Source organism: Giraffa tippelskirchi, chromosome 13 (assembly GCF_054371585.1).
Source record: "Giraffa tippelskirchi isolate mGirTip1 chromosome 13, T2T-mGirTip1v1.2.pri, whole genome shotgun sequence".
NCBI classification, from domain to species: Eukaryota; Metazoa; Chordata; class Mammalia; order Artiodactyla; family Giraffidae; genus Giraffa; species Giraffa tippelskirchi.
In genome coordinates, this window is record NC_137287.1 from 69,734,512 (window position 1) to 69,757,422 (window position 22,911).

The window sequence follows — 22,911 nt, forward strand, 5'->3', positions numbered from 1 at the left end:
ACTGATGTTGAAGCTGAAACTCCAATACTTTGGCCACCTCATGCAAAGAGTTGACTCATTGGAAAAGACCCTGATGCTGGGAAGGATTGAGGGCAGGAGGAGAAGGGGACGACAGAGGATGAGATGGTTGGATGGCATCACCGACTCGATGGACATGGGTTTGGGTAAACTCCGGGAGTTGGTGATGGACAGGGAGGCCTGGTGTGCTGCGATTCCTGGGGTCGCAAAGAGTCGGACACGACTGAGCGACTGAACTAAACTGAACTGAACACATGCTAGTAAAGTAATGCTCAAAATTCTCCAAGCCAGGCTTCAGCAATACGTGAACCATGAACTTCCAGATGTTCAAGCTGGTTTTAGAAAAGGCAGAGGAAACACAGATCAAATTGCCAACATCTGCTGGATCATCGAAAAAGTAAGAGAGTTCCAGAAAAACATCTATTTCTGCTTTATTGACTATGCCAAAGCCTTTGACTGTGTGGATCACAATAAACTGTGGACAGTTCTGAAAGAGATGGGAATACCAGACCATCTGACCTGTCTCTTGAGAAAGCTGTATGCAGGTCAGGAAGCAACAGTTCGAACTGGACATGGAACAACAGACTGGTTCCAAATAGGAAAAGGAGTACGTCAAGGCTGTATATTGTCACCCTGCTTGTTTAACCTACATGCAGAGAACATCATGAGAAACGCTGGGCTGGAAGAAACACAAGCTGGAATCAAGATTGCCGGGAAAATATCAATAACCTCAGATATGCAGATGACACCACCCTTATGGCAGAAAGCGAAGAGGTACTAAAAAGCCTCTTGATGAAAGTGAGAGAGTCGAGAGTGAAAAAGTTTGCTTAAAACTCAACATTCAGAAAACTAAGATCATGGCATCTGGTCCCATCACTTCATGGGAAATAGATGGGGAAACAGTGGAAACAGTGTCAGACTTTATTTTTTTGGGCTCCAAAATCACTGCAGATGGTGACTGAAGCCATGAAATTAAAAGACCCTTACTCCTTGGAAGGAAAGTTATGACCAACCTAGATAGCATATTTAAAAGCAGAGACATTACTTTGCCTACAAAGGTCCATCTAGTCAAGGCTATGGTTTTTCCAGTGGTCATGTATGGATGTGAGAGTTGGACGGTGAAGAAAGCTGAGTGCCAAAGAATTGATGCTTTTGAACTGTGGTGTTGGATAAGACTCTTGAGAGTCCCTTGGACTGCAAGGAGATCCAACCAGTCCATCCTAAAGGAGATCAGTGATGGGTGTTCATTGGAAGGGCTGATGTTGAAGCTGAAACTCCAGTACTTTGGCCACCTGATGCGAAGAGTTGACTCATTGGAAATGACCCTGATGCTGGGAAGGACTGGGGGCAGGAGGAGAAGGGGACAACAGAGGATGAGATGGCTGGATGGCATCACCGACTTGATGGACATGGGTTTGGGTGGACTCCGGGAGTTGGTGATGGACAGGGAGGCCTGGCATGCTGCGATTCCTGGGGTTGCGAAGAGTCGGACACGACTGAGTGACTGAACTGAACTGAACTGTGCAAAATCATGTTATCTTTAGTTTGCACACATATGTATGCAAACTTTTCACCTATTTTCTTTCCATGCAGTTGCCAATGCTCTCCTTTTCATGGTAAACAAACAAAAATAAGTCCTATGCTTTCTTACTTCTAAGATCATCCAACCTCTTAATCAATCATTGTTTGTTAAAGAAAATTTACATTGCTTTTGTTACAATGTTGAAGGCATTCTTCTTGGAGTCCCATGATTTATAACAATTGCTTTAGGCCTTCTAGAGAATAACTATCATGGAAATATTTTCAAATTATTGAAATTTTGGATTCAACTATGTGTTGGATGCTAGTCCTCTTATTTCAAGAATTCTTTTCTTCCCACCCCTTAACACCCAATTTCAAATATTTTTTCAAAAAGAATCTGTGTAAGATAAAATTTCTAAGTCTTCCCATGTCTGAAAGTGTCTTTGTCTTCATGCATGATTGATAGTCTGAATACAGAATTATAGGTTCAAAGTCATTTTGCTCTCAGAATTTTAAAGATATGGTTATATTGTTTTTAGCATTCATTGTTGCTGGTGAAAAACTTGCTGTTAACCTGATTTATTATATCTTTGTGAGTAATCTTTTTTTCTCCTCATGGAAACTTTTAAGTTCTTCTCTTTTTCCTTGGGGTTCTGAATATTCATGATGATGTGTTTAGATGTGATTCTTTTTATTCATCAACCTCACCACTTAGTTGGCCCTTCTAGACTTTTCCACTCAGTAATTTTCTTTTATAATGGCTTAAAACTACTTTCTGCTATCCATTTTCTCTTTCTGGAATGTCTATAGTTAGGTATTCATCTTTCTTTTACTTCCACTTTCATTCACCTTTCTGGATTGATCCCCATATTTCTTTACTTTTCTCTCATCTTCCATCTCTTTTTAACTTTACATTCTAGAAGATTTTTTTTTTTAACCTTTTGGGAAAATTAGTTTTCATTTGGCAGTCTCTTACTTCCCATGAACTCTTTCTTGCTCTGATTGTTTCTGTTTTCATAATTGTATGTTCATTTTCTTAACTTTCTTTGAGAATATTAATTAAAATATCTATTGATTATATTCTGTTCTGTGAACTATTGCTATTTGTTATAGGTTCAGTTATTTTGCTTGTTCATACCAGTTCTTCTCCTTTATACTACCAGTTCATCTCAAATATGATCCTTGTCAGTCATAGTTTTATGACCAATGGACTAAGTTAACATACATAGGTAGATGGCATGGATTCCTGTGGCAGGTGTATAGGCTGAGTTCCTCAGTATACCTCCCCTTGACTGTCAGTCTTTCAACATTTACTTTTGGATGCCTGAGAAGTAAGTGCACAGTCTCTGGGTCACTGCAGATCTTTACTCTGGGAGAACTAATAACCTTTTAGAAGTTTTAGTTCTTTCTAGGCATTTCCTTCAATCTCTTTATAGAACAGATCTTTGTTTTTAGCTTGAGAATAAGTGCCACCACCACACACAAGGAGAGGATGTGCCAATTTGAAATCCTTCATCACCTTGATATCTGCTTCATTTTCTACTTTCACTCTTGAAACCTATTGATGTTGAGCTTAAAACCTTTCTGGAAATTCTGCTTAAAGAGCAGTTTCCACCTCTGTTCCAGCCTTCTCCTGAACATGTCCTGGGCTTGGCTGCCACCACTCCAGCTGATCATCAGTAGGATCTCAGAGAATTATGTCAAATCTTTGGTCAACTACTTCTTCTCATTCCATCTTGTATTTATTTACTGCCATTACAGTTGCATGTGGAGGGATGAGGTAAAGAAACATGCTCAATTCACTGACTTGAATAAGAACTCAAACTTAGGTCTTCTGATTGGTTTTATTACCTTTATACCTAAAGATATGCACATCATATCCAGTTCTTTTGCTTATTTGGTTTGTGTCTTAGCTATACTATTTCATCTCTTTGTGTCCCAAATTTCTCAACCATTATTTAGGGAGAATGATAATGACCATATATAGTTGTAATATAAATTAGGGAGAACAGTATCAGTCATATAACAAGTTCAGTGAGGATGTTTTCAGTGTGTATAGATAATATCTGATGCACAATAAGCACCCAATAAATAATAACTAAAAACATATAATTCAAAGCATACAAGTAAGCCCTATACTTAGTTCATAGTTGGGTATCTAACCACCAAAGTACTTTATTTAAATTCCAATAGGCATATTTCAAATGTACTTTATAGGCTTACATAGTTATTATTTCTAAATCAGAAGAATTGGCACATGCTATCTTTCTCTGAAAAATTACTATGAATGTCTGGCTTGTACCTTTTGTATAAAATTATAAAATATTTTATAAAATAGTAGGATCTTGAAAAAAGTCATTTAGAATAAGAAAATTTCACATTATCAGATGTACAATTTGACTTGAAGAGCTGTATGAGTAAGAACCAACAGAAAAAAGAAATTTAATGACTTAAAAAATTACTAACAAAAAAGAACATTTTCACTTAGATAGTGTAGCCAAGCACTAACATAAATGACTTGTTTAATGAAGTCACCAGGAAACTCAAGGTATAACATTGTTATTATATATTTTAAGATAGATTACTGTTCACATTAGATATTTATTTTCTCTGACAGAATACACTTTGTTCTTAATTTTTCTTCCCTAGCAATTAAAAAAAGTGTCTTTGGACATATTATGTAACTTTTCTGAACTCTATTTTCCTTATCTATAAATGAATAAAAATATTCGCTCTTTTATAGAATTGTTATCTGAATAAAATGGGTCAATACAGGTGATCTCTTTGTACTGATTTTCTTGACAAGGGAGTTTCCACCCCATTTAGAAATGGTCATATTCAAAAAGGTCATATAAGGAAGATTGGATGTGTTTGAAAAATAAACTGTCCTCTTGTCATTTAAAATTGAAACAGAATCTATCTCAAAATTATTCCAGTAAAGGAAAACTGTAAAATAAGACATTAGTCAGCTACTTTTGGGAAAGCAGCAAACTCAAAATATATTTTTCAGGAGGACAATCATCTATTATCAAACTCTTAAACCCTAGCACTTTTAAGATATGTGCTGGACTTAACTTTGAAAAAGGATCATCTTCAAGAGCCCCAAAATACAAAAACTGTATACTTGTGGGTGAAGAACTGACATTCTGATTGACCTTACTTCATTTTATATTTATTGCTTCTCTTTTTTTGAAACCAAACTTATTTTCTGCACAAAAAATATACAGATCTTCCCAAGGAAAGTGTGACCTGATTACCAAAAAGCCTTCCAAGAACAAGAAGCCAGACAGATGGAAGACATTTGTCACTATGTAAAGTTTTGGCAAGCTTCTCTGGACATGTCAGCTGCAAAGTAGCATGGGGGAGGAGAACATTTTCTTGCGTTGAGGCAGACTGTCATTAAGTTCTTCAAGATACACTAGAGGTGATCAGATTGTGTTCTTGATTCTCCTGTACTTCTTGTAGTGATGGGTTTGAGCTAAATGATCAGAGATGTTTGTGTGGGCATTACTGAGGACGAGAAGCCCCAAATGAGGAAGCTACCCAAAAATGATTGAAAGATGAATCTAAAGTCTTCTACAGTTATATGGAAACAGAAAGGAAATTGCTCTTTGTCCCCTTTAAAGGTCTCTTTTCCTTGATCCTACCCCATTAGCAATGAACCTGTGACATGTGCTCTTCTGTTCATGTACTATTTATGCACAAGTCATTTTAGTTAAATGATTGCTGTAGTTCTCGTTATTTTGCTTACTTTTTATTTATACAATTCTGTTTTAAAAATCTCTTCCTGCTGCTATGTATACAACCAGTCTATTTCCCTACTGCTGCCTAGTACTCTATTGCTGCATAGTATGTAGAAATTGTCCAGTTCCAGGGATAGACAGATTGTCTTCGGTTCCTTGCCATTACAATGACATTGTGGTAAGTTTATATGCCTCATTAGGGGCCTGTGTGAGAATTTCTTTGAGAGATAAAACTGAAGTGCAGGATTTCTGGGTCACAAGGAGGGGTAAATGTAATTTTACAAAATATTGCAAGATTGCTCACTAGACAAGCTGCATCAGTCTACACACCCACTAGCAAGGCTTAAGGGCTCCTATAGCCTCATATTCCTGCCAATATTTGGCATTATACAACTTTCTAAGTTTTTGTTAGTTTAATGAATGTAAAGTGACATCTCGCTGTTGTTTTAGTTTGCATTTCTCTGATTACTGATTAGCTTAAGCATCATTTCATGTGCTTGTAAACCTGTTGGGCTTCCTCTTTATTGAACTGCTTATTTATAGCCTTTGCCCATTTATTGTGATTTCTATATTTTTGTTATATTTCAAGAGATTCTAGATATTATTTCCTTGTCAACTTTAGACAGTGCAATATCGCCCAATCTGTTATCTTTCAGGTAACTTTGACCATAATATTTCCCCTTGAGTGGAATTTTTAAACATTTCTGATTTACTTAATCAAAATTTTACCTTACAGTTTATGCTTCTGGGTTTTATTTATGAGGTCTTTCAATGCCTTGCCTCGAAATTATTCTCTTATAATCAACTGATACTTTAAAGTTTTACCTTTTACAGTTGGATCTTTAACACTGGGAGTTCATCTTTGCACATGGTATTTGGTAGGGACCCAGTTATTTTTATCTATTTAGTGAGCCATGTTTCCACCCCATCAGCCTTTATCATACATAAAAGTGTCTTATGTGCATATGTATGTCTCTGAGTTCTCTATTTTGTTTCACTGCTTCCCCTGTTTTCCATCCATGGTCAGTACTATTATGTTTTATTTCCATGGTTGGGTAGTACGTATCAACATTTGCTTTGGCAAAGCCTAAAGCCTCCCTCTTTCCCCTTTTCACAGCTTCTATTTTTCTACTTAAAGAAAGTGATCAAGTTTCTAAAAAAAATCTATATAGAATTTTGATTGGTTCTGTATAAAATTTATAGCTCCATTTGATGAAAACTGACATTTTTAATACAGTAAATTATTCCCTGAGAGCATGTGATGTCTTTCCATTATTCAGATCATCTATTTTGTCCTTCATTAGAGTTTCAAAATTTCTCCATAACATTTTTGTGTATTCTTGATTAAGTTAACTACTAACATAATGGGTTCTGTCCTATTTTAAATGGAGTATTTTTAGTTATAACTTTTTGCTGGAAATTGTTGGTGTATATATAGATTTTTGAACACTGATCTGGTATCTACCAACTTTGCTGAACTTTCTTATTGTTCTCATATTTGTCTGTTGATTTTACTGCTAAATAAAGGATCATATCATCTACAAATAATGACAGCTTACTCTTTTCTCTTCAGGTCTTTACATCTCATTTTTTCCCTAGAATTCTTGAGTTAGTTGTGACTTTCAGTAACTATGTAAAATAGCATCAGTGATAATAAACATTTTTGATTTCAAGAGAACACCTTAAAAGAAAATGTTCTTCCTTCAAAGTACAGAGTTGATAGAGGCAAGTTTTACTAAGTTAAGCATTTCCTTCAATTTCTAGTATACCACTAAAAAAATATCAGGTGTTGGAATTTTTACCTGTCATTTTCCAGGTAACTTTTAGAAAATAATTAGTGTTATTGTTGTTTAGTCACTCAGTTGTGTCTAACTCTTTGCGACCCCATGGACTGCAGCACACCGGGCTTCCTTGTCCTTCACTATCTCCTGGAGTTTCCTCAAACTCATGTCCATTGAGTTGGTGATGCCATCCAACTATCTCATTCTCTGTCGTACCCTTCTCCTGCCTTTGTTCTTTCCCAGCATCAGGGTCTTTTCCAATGAGTTGGCTTTTTGCATCAGATGGCCAAAGTATTGGAACTTCAGCTTCAGCATCAGTCCTTTCAATGACTATTATAGGTTGATTTTCTTTAGGATTGACTGGTTTGATCTCCTTGCATTCCAAGGGATGCAAGAGTCTTCTCCAACACCACAGTTTGAAAGCATCAATTCTTCAGCACTTCTTTATGATCCAACTCTCACATCCATACATGACTACTGGAAAAACCGTAGTTTTGACTAGATGGACCTTTGTTGGCAAAGTAATGTCTCTGCTTTTTAATACACTGGCTATGTTTGTCATAGCTTTTCTTCTAAGGAGCAAGTGTCTTTTAATTTCATGGCTGCAGTCACCATCTGCTGTGATTTTGGAGGCCCCCCCCCCCCCCCGCCAAAAAGTCTGTCAGTGTTTCCATTGTTTTCCCATCTATTTGCCATGGAGTGATGGGACCAGATGCCATGATCTTTGTTTTTTGAATGCTGAGTTTTAAGCCAGCGTTTATACTCTCCTCTTTCACCTTCATCAAGAGGCTCATTAGTTCCTCTTTGCTTTCCGCCATAAGGTGTGGTTTCATCTGCATATCTGAGGTTATTGATATTTCTCCCAGCAATCTTGATTCCAGCTTGTATTTCATCCAGGCTGGCATTTCGCATGATGTTCTCTGCATATAAGTTAAATAAGCAAGGTGACAATGTACAGCTTTGAGGTATTCCTTTCCCAATTTTGAACCAGTCCATTGTTTCACGTCCAGTTATAACTGTTGCTTCTTGACCTGCATACAGGTTTCTCAGGAGGCAAGTAAGGTGGTCTGGTATTTCCATCTCTTAAAGAGTTTTCCTCAGTTTGTTGTGATCCACACAAAGTCTTTAACGTAGCTTTTTCTTTAAAATTCCTTTGTATCTGTTCATTCTGCATTTATTTGCATATTTCCTGTTTGCATATTTTCTCTTTAATTCTTGAGTCTCCATTTATTTTCTCAAAGAAATTTAGTTTTTTTATAACTAAAAATTTTTACTATTTTGAAATATTTTTAGACTTTCAGAAGATTAGCAAAGATGATAAAGTTTCCTTTACCTTACCTAGGTGAATACGCTTCACTGAACTTCCTATAACATTAACATCTTCCATAAAATGATCAAAATTAAGAAACTCATATTAGTACAACACTATTACCTAAGTTACAGATTTTATTCTGATTTCCTCAGTTTTTCCATTAATGTTCTATTTCTCTACCAGGATCCAAATAGGTTATCATATCTTACAGACTGAATTATGTTTCCCCAAAATTCACACATGGAAATCCTAACCCTCAGCACCTCAGAATGTGACTGTATTTTGAGACAGGATCTTAAAAAGAGATAATTAGGTTAAAATGAGCTTGTTAGGATGGGCCCTAATCCAAGATGTTTGTGTCTTCATAAGAAGAAATTAGGACACAAGAACACACAAAGATCATATGAAGACACAGAGAGACAACAGCCATCTACAAGTCAAGGAGAGAGGCCTCAAAAGAAACCAACTGACACCTTGCTGCTGGACTTTTAGATTCCAGAATTATAAGAAAATAAATTTCCGTTGTATAAGCCATCCAGTCTGGGTACTTTGTTATGGCAGCCCTTGCAAACTAATATATCACTTGCTTCTCATATTTCCTTAGTCTTCCCCAATCTGTGAGTTTCTCAGTCATTTCTTGCCTTTAAACCCTATTCTCTTATGTTATCAACTACCAACTGACACTTCTGAAGTGTGCTGGCAAAGTATTTTGTTGAATATCCCTCAGTTTGAACTTGTCTAACGGTTTCTCTTAAGACTGAGGTTAGGGGCATTTGGGAAGAAAACAATAGAGGGGAAATGCCCTTCTCACTGCATTATACCACAGAATACATAGTATCAATATGTCTTTTTACTGGTGATGTTAACCTTGGTCACTTAGATAATGTGGTGTTTCTCAGGTTTGTCCATTCTAAAGTTACTATTTTTTCTTTTCCATACTTTATTCTAAATGAATCACTAAGTTAAGCTCACACTCAAGGGGAGGTGAATTTCCTTGTTTAATAGATTCAGAATTGCAGTTCTGCAAGATGAAAAGAGTTCTGGAGATTGTTTGCAGAACAATACGACATACTTAATACTACTAAACTGTGGGTTTCCCTGGTGGCTCAGAATCTGTGGCAAGTGAATCTTTACTGGTAAAAAATCTGTCTACAAGTGGGAGGCCTGGGTTTGATTCCTGGTTTGGGAAGATCCTCTGGAGGAGGGAATAGTCACCCAGTCCAGTATTCTTGCCTGGAGAATTCCATGAACAGAGGAGCCTGGTAGGCTGCAGTCCATGGGGTCACAAAGAGTCGGACATGACTGAGCAACTAACAGTTTCACTAGTAAACTACATTTAAACATGGTTAAGACGGTATGTTTTATTACATTTATTTTACTACAATTAAAAAAAATTAAAAAGCAAAAAAACAAAAACAAAAAACAAGCAGCCCTTCTTTAGTTCATGCTTTTCTCCTTGCATTCCATCACAGTCAGCTGGAAAAAGCCAGATAGGACTCTCTGCATTCTACTTATAATATTCCTTAGCCATATCCACAAATTCATTTGCTCACAGGTAACAGTTTTGCCAAACTTCCAACTATTATACAACAAAGGTTGCTTTTTTTTTCTGTCTCCAGTATCATTTCTACATTGTCCTTTAAGACTCACCATGTTCTGGCTTTTATTAACCATTGCTTTTAAGGCCTTTCCAGCTTCTGCCTCTGCCTGGACCCAAAGCCAGTGCCATAGGTTTTAGGCTTTTGTTATGTAAGCAACCCCTGTTAGGCACCAGACCTTGTTCTGATCATCTATTGTTTGGAGTAAACCACTGAGGGCAGCTGGTCTACCAGCATCTGGTTTTTATCAACTCTTTAATTTTGACTGAACTTCTGCCCTGAGTCCCCTTCAATGTTGACTAATGGGCTGTTACTGTCAACTTTTGTAGTGATGGAAAAGGAAAAATATTGCCCAAGGTGACATGGTGAAGAAACAAAAGCAGAATCTCAAAACTTTCTGCCAACCTATCCAGTTTTTCTTTCCATTCATTAGGCGATAGCAGTCCATGATAGTTTTCTGATTGCTTGGGTGTTCACTCTCTCCCTTTTTGGTGACTGTTATTTTAGCTACTATTTGCATCTTTCTACCATCTGCCGTTTTCCAGGGTTAATTTTTGGGGTGGGCTGATTTAGGGGCTGACGGAAAATATTAAAAAGACAAAGACAATGGAAATTTTGCCCATGGGAAAAACAATCATTAAAAACCAAATATTATAATAAAGGGTACTAATGGTATGAAGAAGGTAAGCATAGTATATCATGTAGAGAATAGAGGAGTAGTTTCTAAATGAGACTTGTAGTTTATGAAAGGTTTTAGGAAAGAGCCAGATAGAAGTTACGATAGGGAGAGCACAGCTTAGGCAAAAGGACTTCAGGTATAAAGGTATCTATAAAAGAATGATTTTCTGAGATAGCATGAATTATTTAGGACCTCTCAGACTAATTCTGAATTGTCCAGAACAAAGAATGTATGTGAGTGAGTGAATGGAGAAGTCAGAAACAAGAGGGGCCTGGATATAATGTTATACCAAACAACTTGGATTTCATTCTTCAGGAGAGTGGGAAATATTGATTTTTAGCAGGTAACTGTGAGGATCATATTTACATATTTCAAAGATTAAATAGACAGCAGCGTTTGATGCTTAAGCTTTAGGGCCCCCTGCTTGCATGGGGAACTTTCTAAAGTCCTGGAACAAGCACTAACAATGAGTTTTGTGGTCAACTGTTTTTTTGTAAAATTTGCAAAAGGAAGATATAACTGAATGGTCTCTTTCTACTATAATTTGCCCTCCATTACATTTTCCCTGGACTGTGGGCATTTTTGGAAATTTGTTAAGCAGAAGTTCTGAATTATTTAACAATACATACTAAATTAGTTTGTAGTCACGTCTAAGTTATTGCTAGCCATCCTGTTACAGAAAAGCCTTCTTAGGAATGAAATTACTACCCATACAGCAGTAGTAACACAAATACGTAAGGCCAAAGGGTCATATTGTGATAAAAATGTATATTCACGATTTTGTATTTGTTTCTTAAAGAAGGACGCTAAACCTTTCTTAAAGAAGGGCCTACAAATCGAGACCTTCACTGGAGCAATGTCAGACAGGACCAAATAAGTAGACTATTACAGAAATTTTTTAGCTCCATGAGAGATGAAGAAGGCCTGAACGAGGCAGGATTAGCAGAAATGGAGGGGAAGGGTCAAGGTACCTGAAGGGAGTAGAATTTAAGGAACTTGACAAATTGTTTAGATTTGGGGGGGTGAGTTTCATAATAAACAAGTTATCTACCAGGTAACCGTAAGGATGGAAGCCCATCCTTCCGTCCCTAACAGAGAACGTTAGGGAAATTCCAAACCTGGCTGGCGGATGAAGCTTGTTTTGGCCTTGAGGCCTTTTAGAAGTCAAAGAAACAAGGGGAGAAAAATGCCAGTCTGTGGGTCAGCTAAGCACCCAAAGATTTGGGGAACGTTATCTGCTATATTTTCCATTCTCTGGAGGCCACTTACCAGGCTCTTTTTGGCCCTTGTCTTCCAGTCTTCAACCCACCAAACACCAGCCACTTCCGGGCCCTCAGCGCCTCCCAGTGGTGCCGGCTCACCGGATGTGGGAGCAGCACTTCCGCCTCAGAAGAAAGTGCTCAGGGGAGCATCGCGCAGGCTTGGTGTGGGTCTTCACAGGCCGAGGTCCTGCCAGCGTGCGTGCGTGGGGCTGTTAGCTTTTGAGCGTCTGCCTTGCACTTGGCTGCATGGTTTTCGCCACTCGGAGAGCTTTCTCTTCCAACGCAGTCTCGCAGACTTCCACTTCCCCCGCAGGAAGTGTCGGTGCCTTCCTGAGGGCTTTGTAGCTCCCCAGGCGCCAAGGCCCAGGTACTAATGAAGATGAGTCAGCATTGATTTCCCAGCTGGTAAGCGCATGGCTCATTACCTTTGGTGGTTTTGCACTGAGCCTTGGGAGCATTGTGAACTGGGTTTCAAGTCTACGGTGACTTTTTGGTTCTCGTGTAGGAATGTGGAATTAAAAAAAAAAAAAGGCAGAAAACTCTAGCCCTTAAGATACCAATTTCTTAAACTAGGTTTCTCAGGGAAGGGACCAGAGGTAATTGCATCCTTCTGGAATCCCTAATTAGCCCTTGTTCCTAAGACAGCTCTGGAGGGTTTCGAGATCTTCACTCTCTTGCAACTAAAGTGTTGTGGTTAGTGAAGGAAAACTTGTGGAATAGAAATGTATATTTTTATTGGTTTGCTACTTACATTCCTAAGCTGTTCAAGAATATCAAAATGTAGCGGACATAGTTCAGTGGGAAATTTTATGTCGTAGAAGATGACTGATAACTTAGTGTGTGAATACAAAACTGCCCATAATTATACCTTGAACCAGCGAGTTAGAAATCTTACTTCAGTGAGGCCTATCCTGACCACCGTTTGAAAAAATCTTAACCTACTCTGTACTCCCGTCCATCCCCCTTACCTACTTGAAGGTAGTTTTTTTCCCTCCATCTCACTTTTTAGTTTGTATTACTAAGTGTAATTTACTTATTTATTATGTGCCTGCTCAGTTATGTCCGACTCTTTGTGACCCCATGTACTGCAGCCCTTTCAGCTCCTCTATTCATGAAATTTTCCAAGGAAGAATACTTATTTATTATAGCCATGGTTTATTATTTGTCTGTCTAGAGTTAAACTCCATGAAGGCAGGAATTTTTTTTTTTCCCAGCTTACTAATGTCAGAGGCCAAGAATAATTTTGGCCCATAGTAGATGCTTCATAAGTAATTTATTAAATGAATGAAAAGCTGAATATGTTATTTTCAAAAGACCTAAGGAGAGCCTGGAGTGGGCTTGCCTGATTGGCATGAATATGTGGAACACAGTTTTATGTGAAGTCCTGATTGGTAAAGACAGCAAGTCAACTAGTGTTTATAGAATGCCTGTTGTACCCAAGTGTTAACTTTCCACATTCCCCAGAATTTAGCATCCATTCTCTATGAAATATTCTGATACTTTTAAAGACATTTTAAACCTTTGGAGTTTCTTGGGAAAGACCGTGGCATCTCTTATCTTGATATGTATATATACCAGACAATAAGTATGTGTTGAAAAAGCAAATGGTTTTAAGGCATTAGGAGAAGAGAAAGGCTACCCACTCCAGTATTCTGACCTGGAGAATTCCGTGGACTGTATAGTCCATGGGGTCGCAAAGAGTTGGACACGACTGAGCAACTCACTTTCACTACTTGGAAATTTAGCTCTTTATTGCATGAATAGTATTTGTTTTATGGGATTATAGTCCACAGTGGTAGTATTTTGCAAACCGGGGCTATTTCTCTGAAGTTTTTTATGATAAATTTTTGCATCTTCCTTTGAGTGATCCTCTGAAAAATGAACTTACACATATTCTGGGTTGTCTGGATAACTAAATACTGATATCAGGTTTTGGTGTGCCTCTTTGTTTTTAAGTGTGGTAGCACTAGGTAGTATAGTACATACTTTGTCATAGATTAATATGAAAAGAATGGAAACAGCCTTAAAAAGTAAATGATTTATTCACTCTAGGTGAAGCCCAAAAGACATTAACCCACTCTGTCAGAAAATTTCACAGTAGTTTAAAAGGCGAAAAGAGATGAGAAAAATGAGTCATAACATGTGGTATTAGGCTTCCTGAATTAGCTGTTGTGCCATATTCCTCTTCTGAGAGGTGATTTACCTTGGCACAATGTAATCATTGATGTTTTTAAATTAATATTTTAAATTTAAAAATTGTTGGCTGTATAGCTTTTACATTTGTTTTGTTATTTTATGTGTGTGTTTTGTAGCTAGAAGAACTATAATACAAGGAATTTGAGGAAAGAGATGCTTTTTTTCTGATCCTATCTTCCCCTCTTAACTCATTCCCTCTTCCTCCCTTGCCCCAAACTTCCCATCGCTGGCCCTGCGCTGGGAAGTAGGAGTAGAAAGAAATGAGATAAGGGCTTTTAAAAAAATTTACTTTGACAAAAGAGGTATTGGGAGCAAGTATTATTTCAGAGTCAACTTTGCTACCATGTCCAGAGTAATTCTGTCTGGAGTTCAGCCAATCAACAAATACTTATTGAACAGCTACTGTGTGCCAGGCATTATATAGGGAGCTGAAACAGAGAACAGTACAGAGCCTGCCTTTGGTGCTTACACAAAACTAATAACTTGCTGTTTCTGTTCTATTGTCTCTACCTACACTGGCACACTTTAGATGAGTAGAGTAGGCAATTTGGAGAATTTTCGTGCATTCTTGTGCTGATTTGTCTGATTTTTAGGTTAGAACACAGAATTAGAAATTGTAAAGGCTCAGATTAATTTGTTCTTTTTGTCTTTCTCTGTTTTAAGGGGTGTCATGAAAGTAGACATAAATCTTCAGAAGGTGGACATTGACCAATGTTCAAGTGATGGCTGGTTTTCAGGAACTCACAAATGTCACCTTAATAATTCAGAGGTAAGAAAATGGAGATAAAGTTCTCTGAAATCAGAAGCTCAGAAATATATTACTTCTGAGTAGATTGTATTTGTGTGTGTAAGTAAACAAGAAGTATCTTACTGGGGAAAAAAATCTGTTACGCAGACCTGACTGTTGCCAAATGAACTGAAAGAAGAGTAGAAAATGAAATTTGTGCAGAATAACTATTCATTTGGGGACTAAGAGAAGGCTGAAACTAAAATTATGTCTGAAGTTTGGCTTTAGTCAAAGTCTGACCCTATTGTCCAAATTGAGCTGGAAATTAAAATAGCCGTGAAGTGAGAAACCATCCCAATAGGGGTCAACCAAATTAAACCAAATTATGCACAATTTATGGAATATGATGCTTTTTGAAACATTGATGCTATTCGTTCAGACACCCTGCCATCTGTCAGAAAAGCAATAGAGAAAGTATAGCCAGGAGATATTGAGAAGGAGAAAACTGTTTGCAAGAAACTGGAAAGGAGATGTGTGTATTTGGTGTGTTTTTTGCAATGTTCAATTCCTGTCCATACTTAATTTCATGGAACTCCAGTTGGCAAGGAACAGGCAGAGAAATCATATGTCTGGAAATAAGACTGTCACTTGTCTTCTTTAAAAAAAAATTTTTTTTTAATTGAATGAAAGAGTCTTTAAATTCTGTGGTGCTTTACAGTTGTCAAGTTTAACACAGATGATTTCATATAATCCCATAATAACCCTTTTTTCCTCTACCCCCATATTGCCCCTCCCCTTATTCCCTCTCCACACTGGTAATCACTAGTTTGTTCTCTGAATCTGTGAGTTTGCTTCTTTTTTTTACTATAATCACTAGTTTGTTGTATTTTTTAGATTCTACATTTAAGTAATATGGAGTATTTGTCTTTCTCTGTCTGACTTATTACACTTAGCATAATGCCCTCCAAGTCCATCCATGTTGCTGCAGATGGCAACGTTTCATTCTTTTTATGGCTGAGTAGTATTCCATTGTGTGTTTGGGTGTGCTCAGTCACTTCAGTCACATCCTACTCTTTGCAACCCAGTGGACTATAGCCCACCAGGCTCCTCTGTCCATGGGATTCTCCAGACAAGAATACTGGAGTGGGTTGCCCTGCCCTCCTCCAGGGGATTCTTTACTGCTCGAGCCATCGAGGAAGCCTACATATACCTATATATAATATATGCTACGTCTTCTTTGTCCATTCATTTGCGGATGGACACTTAGGTTGCTTCCATATCTTGGCTATCGTAAATAATGCTGCTCTGAGTATTTGGGTGCTTGTGTCCTTTTGCGTTAGTATCAGCTGATGTTCTGTGATTTCAGAGATGACGTGTGATGACATCGTCATTTCATTTTTAGTAATCTTATTTTCAAGTCCCCAAATGCTCTAAAACAAATGTACACTAAAACTCCTGATCTTAAATACTTAAGCTGTCTCTACTTTGAGTCCATGAATTTGAGGAAAGTCAGCATGATTTATTTAAAATAGGAGATATTCCTATAAATGTAATAATCTACATCTTCAATTTGAATTTTTGCCGCATTTCCCTGTAGCCCACCATGACCTAAATAATCTTCCACAGTTGTGCACATCCCCCCCTACATTCCACACACACCTTCACCTGCCCTCTGTTCTTCCCACCACAATATCCCTCAATCCTCTCACCCCCTAATCTCCCTAGGAACCCGCATAGTCCCCTATATCTCTCTAAGCCCATCACATATTCCCACCATGTTCCCACGACCCCCACTTCCTCAGTAACCCACACCCCCCCACTCCCACATCTCGATATACTTCCACATAGCCCACCCTCCACCCCACCCTCTTTGCCTTCATTCCCTTCTTCCTAATTGGGACCCTATTATGTAAATGAAGTATTTCTGTCTTGTCAAGTCACAGAGGTCAAGATCCTCTATTCACCTCTGCTCACTATTTTTCTTATGGATTTGAACTTTTCTGAGTTCCCACTTCCCTTTGAATGGTTCTGCCATTTCTAAACATATGAATTTCAGTCGGTGATTTGGTAAATATTGTTAGCCTGATTATTGTCTTCATGCCAGTGGCATAGAGCTTCATAGCTTTGTCTTTTAGCCAGGGTGGATTTTTTTTCTGCATGAGTGTCAGATTGTGGATATTGATCTGTATGTGCTCATTTCTGTATAGCCTTGTTTCAGTGGTGTTTCTGGGTGGTTCAATAAGCAGTTTGTCCAGAAACAAGGAGGTATTTGCTTATCAGTCTGTTACAGTTGTTGCTTGCCTCTAATAATCTTGGTGTAGTTTTCTTTTTCCTTATGGCACATCTGTTTATTTGACTAGGTGGTCTTATTGGATGGCTTTTTAGAAAATTGATTTATTTTCATTACATCAGGCTTATCAATTTTCTGTGGGTTGTGTCTTTTTAAAGCTGTCAAGTAAACTAAATTATTTCAAGATAAAATACTATCCTCTGTTCTGGTAAACAGAGATTAGGGTGAAATGTGTAACTTTTGGCTTTATATATGGGAGCATTGTATTTATTCAATTCCTATAGGAAAAAATGAAAAACTCACCCTGTAAGACAACTAACAGTTCAGTGAATCTCATTTGACAATGTCGTACAAAGGTTCAGTGATCAGAAAATCACATCAACAAACACTGAATCTACAAAGTGCCTGTTTGACTTAAACTCTGGGTCCCTTGACCCCCTCACTTGCTGAGGTCCTAGTGTGGGAGTAGGAGATCTTGATGTCCTAGGTTGGCAGCCCCTGGTGCATAGTCTGATGGACACAGGGCTGAACTGGAACTCTTTACATCTTTTTGTGGGGCTTCTGTCAGGTTCTGGAGTTGGTGCTTATCACTCTAGGCACTACTGCTGGTCTATACCACATTCTCAGACTCAGGAGTAATGATAGTCTTTCAGTTCCTTCTGTGTAGTAATGTGAATTGGAGACTAGGAACTGGCTTCTACTGATATTTTTACTGCTTGGTAAAACCGAAACAAAGCTCTTGTTCAGGGTGTTTTTCATCTGCACTGGCTCTCTTTTGTTCCTTGTCACATTCTGTTACAGACCCCAAGGATCACTGGGTAAACAGACTTGTTTTGGGACGTACTTAACAAGTTGGTATTTCTAAGAGGTATGGGTCTGCCTGGGCTGCTCAGGTGACTCAGTGGTAAAGAACTTGCCTGTCAATGCAGGAGGCATAAGAGATGTGGGTTTGATTCCTGGGTCAGGAGGATCCCCTGCAGAAGGAAATGGTAACCCACTCCAGTATTTTTGCCTGGGTCAGAGGAGCCTGGCGGGCTACAGTTCATGAGGTCACAAAAAGTCGGACACGACTTTAATGACTAAACAACAAAACAGTGGCCTGTCTATGAAAATCCACATCATTAGAAACAGAGACTTGCATCACGTTTACTGTGGGTTTTATTTTTATCAATGTTTAACATTCTTCTCTTGTAAATACCACAGGAAGTAACAAATTTCTAAGTTGTAATTGAGGCAAACTTTTCACTTAAAAAATTTTTTTTTCCAGTGTGTTGACTTTTCAGCCTCCGAGGTATCTTAAACTAAATACAAACTAACTAAATACAAACTAAAAACTAAACTTATTTGGAAACAAATAAGTAGTATGTAACCAGTGACAGAAGCTTCAAGAGCATTTTAGAAAGGCATGGGATGGTTTGTGAGGAAAATGATTTCTCAACAAGTTTGGGTTGTTACCGAGTTTATGAGGCCAATAAGTGATTTTTGAAGGGCATAATAAAATGAGATCTCAGTTGGCACCATGAGTTGAACCGATTCCAGGATTATTTTGGCCGTTTTTATAACTGATCCAGATCACTGCTACCTGGACTTGATCATGTTTCCTGTGGTCATTTAAATAATTCTTAACCTATTTCATATCATTGTTTCATTTGGGTACATAGAATCCTCTCCTACAGAATAGTTTATTAAAAACATTCACATAAATTGCTATTTTTGTTTTAAAGGTTTTCTTTTGCTTGTTTCCTTTAGATTTTTTAAAGTCACTATTTGAAGTATGGAACAGTGACCTTGAAACTTTTTGATTATATTCTATTAGTAAAAATGCTTTAAGCATTCACAAATAGTATTTGTATGTTTTTTAATCTGTAAAGTGTATGCATCTTTTGTAATATATTTTGTATAAGAAAACTTAATTGGGTTGAGATAAAAATGAAACATTATTTTAATGTAGATTATATTTTATAATGATAAATATTGTCGTTAGTCACTCAGTTGTGTCTGACTCTTTGTGACTCCATGGACTGTAGCCCATCAGGTTCCTCTGTCCATGGGGATTCTCCAGGCGAGAAGACTGGAGTGGGTTGCCATTTCCTTTTCCAAATATATCTGGTTACAATTTTTGAAAAATTTTCAGTGATAGTGTTGTGATTTATTACGCTTTACCATTTAAAATTTTAAAAAGTCTTAGTTTAATACTTAGCAGTGCAGTGATTCAGAGGTCTCTAAGTTCAGTTTATTTTTATACTTAGTTTTAATGTCTGTCATAGTTGAAAATATGCCTCAGAAGGATATGTCAGTCCACATTAAAGAAATAAATTGTTGACTGTATTTGCTAAATAACAGTGTTCATTTTTCAGTTTCCAATTTTGCAAAGGTTTTTTTCAGAAATACAGCTAGCAGTTTTTCATTTTACCGTATGTCAGTTGGTCCCTGAAAACTAATTGGAAAGCTGGGCATTTTAATATTTTAAAAGAATAGGTTAAAAATCCACTCAGACTTTCATGGGGAATATTTTCAAATAGATTAGGAAATTTTATTTCCAAGTTTAAACTGTATGGCTATGTGAGTATTTATAGTTTTTGACAACAAAAACCTCATAACACTGAAAACATTTCCAAATCCATTTTCAAAACGCTCACTTCAAAAGGCTTTCTCATGGATTATTAAAATGTCACATTTACTTTGAAGGAAGAGCTTATATATTAAAAAAAGTACCTGCTGCATACACACTACTGACATCCACTTGTCATCATTGAGCAGGACAGCAAATTTAGAACACTTGCCTTTTTTTGTAAAAAGCGATGAATAACTAATCTTTGAGTTCAGAACTAAGTAGTTCACTTTGAGATAATCAGAAAATCTTTGTGTGGGAAAAGTTTTTCCAGGTCACACACCATCTTACTGATATTATGAAGAATTGTAAATATTTTGCAATTTAAAATAATATACTCTGTAAATCCCCTTGGATACAAAAGGATACAAAATACAAAAAGTAATACTTTCTTTAGAAAAGTTCTGCGTTATGAGTATTATCATTCACTTGTCTCTAGAACTGTCCTGTTCAATATGATAGCGACAAGCTTCATATGCCTATATTGAAAATCAACTAAACAAAATTAAGAATTCAGGTCCTTGGCCTCATTATCCTGATTTGAAAAATAAAGTAGTCACATGCAACTACTGGACACTGGACAGTGTAGTGGACAAGCCAGGCTTTTGAATATGGCCTAGCTTACAGTGCAGTCAAACCACACAAATTATTAAAACCTTTCAAATCTCTGAATTTCCTTATATGGGTGAATCATTTTCCTTAAATTCACTAAGGGACATTTAAGGACAAATTTGAAATGAATTTTGGCTAATGTAATCAGCCTTATGATCTGCTGTATTAACTTAATTGAAAATTAATAATGAGAAATCAGCCAACTATTTTTAATGCCATTATTTTACACTGAAAACTGTAAAAAGTCTTCCAATAAATGGAAAAAAGTAAATGCTGATAATCTTCTAGATATTTACATTTCCATTGTGTTTGTAGTACCAATTCTGTTTTCTCTGATTACCAATACAAAATGTGATGACGTGAAATCCCACTCTTCTCCTTAGATGTAGGATAGTGATCAGCTGTTCACTGGTGCCCAGCACAGTGCCTGGCACATTAATTGAATTAATAGAGGCTGCCCACTCTGTGCATAGATGGCCTCCTTATAATATAGAGTTGCTGCTTTTGGTTTCTCCACATGGAATTGCTCAAAATAAAGTTAAACTTTTTTTTTTCTTCATAACAAACACACAGATATTTGAAGAGTGCTGTCAGTATGCTTCTAAGTCTTTCTTTTAGGCTAGATGTCTTCTTATTCAGGCAAATATGGCTGTTTTACTATGTTTAATCAAAAGAGGCCATATCACTACTGTATAGCTCCCCATTTCTTTTTGAAGTTGTTTGAAGACCTAACTTGTTTGATTTTGTTATATAGTCCTTTCTAAAATTAATAGAAAACTGATTATATTTTCAGAGTTTTCACTATGCTCCTGAGAGTTATTTGGACTAGATATTCTGTATTGTTCCAAAACTAGGACTAGGAAATATTATTTCAAAATAACTGTACTGAGATGTTTAACAAGTCAGTTAAAGGAAAACTGGGTCTCTCTTTTTTTATTTTATTTTTTAACTTTTTACTTTATCTTGGAGTATAGTTGATTAACAATATTGTGTTAGTTTCAGGTGTACAGCAAAGTGATTCAGTTATACATATACATGTATCTATCTTTTTTCAAATTCTTGTTCAGAGCTGGCTCTCTTGTTCAGAGAAAGATATTTCCAACAACAGAGCAACAGTTCACCAATAGCTATTGCCATCTTGTGGCTAGGGGAAAGTGGGGGTAGAGAGAGGGAAGGAGGGAGGAATTTTGCAGGGCTCATAAAAATTTCATGCAGTTAGCTATATAATTGAAGTAGGTGGCTCTTAAGTATCTTTGCAGCCCTAAGATTTTATATGTCTAGTATACTGTAAAGGAAACCACTAAAAGGTATTTCCATCCAAAAGCAAAGCTCTGCCTATCCTTGCATTGGAAATACCTTGGATTCTCACACTGCATGTGATTGTGCCTGCCAAACTCCAGATTTTCTTATTTGGCTCTGGGATAATAGTAAAGCAAATAGTTGTTCGTTATTGTCACCTTCATTCAAGCTAGCTTATGGGATTTGATCTCTACTTACTCATTAAGCACTTTGGTAATGAACACCAAAGAATTGATGCTTTTGAACCGTGGTGTTGGAGGAGACTCTTGAGGGTCCCTTGGACTGCAAGGAGATCCAATCAATCCATCTTAAAGAAGATCAGTCCTGGGTGTTCCTTGGAAGTACTGATGTTGAAGCTGAAACTCCAATACTTTGGCCACCTGATGCAAAGAGCTGACTCATTTGAAAAGACCCTAATGTTGGGAAAGATTGAGGGCAGGAGGAGAAGGGGACGACAGAGGATGAGATGGTTAGATGGCATCACTGACTCGATGGACATGGGTTTGGGTGGACTCTGGGAGTTGGTGATGGACAGGGAGGCCTGGCGTGCTGTAGTTCATGGGGTTGCAAAGAGTCGGACATGACTGAGGGACTGAACTGAACTGAACTGATGCAGAATATATTCTGATTGAAGTGAGAAGGAAAAGCAAAATCATGTTTAGTTGACTTTAGGTTGTGAATCTGGAATAATGTGAGCCAGAATGGAGGCATAAGAGGAGTATAATTATTTTTTCCTCGAAGTTGCTTCTTTTTCTTATGAAGAAATCAGATAGCAGGTACCATAGACTAGAAGATAAATCCATTTTTCCACTATGATAAGGTCATGATATTAATGCTCCTTTGTATACATTCCATGTCACTGTATTGTATTACCAGCCTTGTTGAACTTGTTGATCTAACGTTGAGACCTTTGAAGTATCTGCTTTAGAATTACAGAGAGGGAGCACATCCTGTCTATTTGAGGTGAACAGACTCTTTCTCTCGATATATCTCTTTATCTGTCTACTTGAACTAGAAAACCATTAAATCTTGATCTATAGCTTTCTACTTTATCAACTTTATGGGCTACCTAATTTTTTTTTTTTAAACTGTTAACGATATCTTATTCATAAGATCTCTTATGAATAGTGTAGGTAAAGGCACTTTTCATAATATTTGCTAGTAAGTAAGTCTTCTTCAGTCCAGGTCTGAAGAGTCTATTAAGACACCAGAAATGAAGCATCCCTTTGATACAAGTTTGTTTTTCAATCTCTGTGTAAGAA

General features: G+C 37.3%; 1 protein-coding gene across 1 annotated transcript in view; it reads left to right on the plus strand.

The window, feature by feature from the left end:
* Nucleotides 1-22,911, plus strand: part of GPR158 (G protein-coupled receptor 158) — a 275,596-nt gene that overhangs the window by 18,617 nt on the left and 234,068 nt on the right. Inside the window, exon 2 of the mRNA XM_081556821.1 lies at nt 14,774-14,879. Coding sequence (XP_081412947.1) covers nt 14,774-14,879 — 106 coding nt within the window. The remainder of the gene's footprint in view (nt 1-14,773; nt 14,880-22,911) is intronic.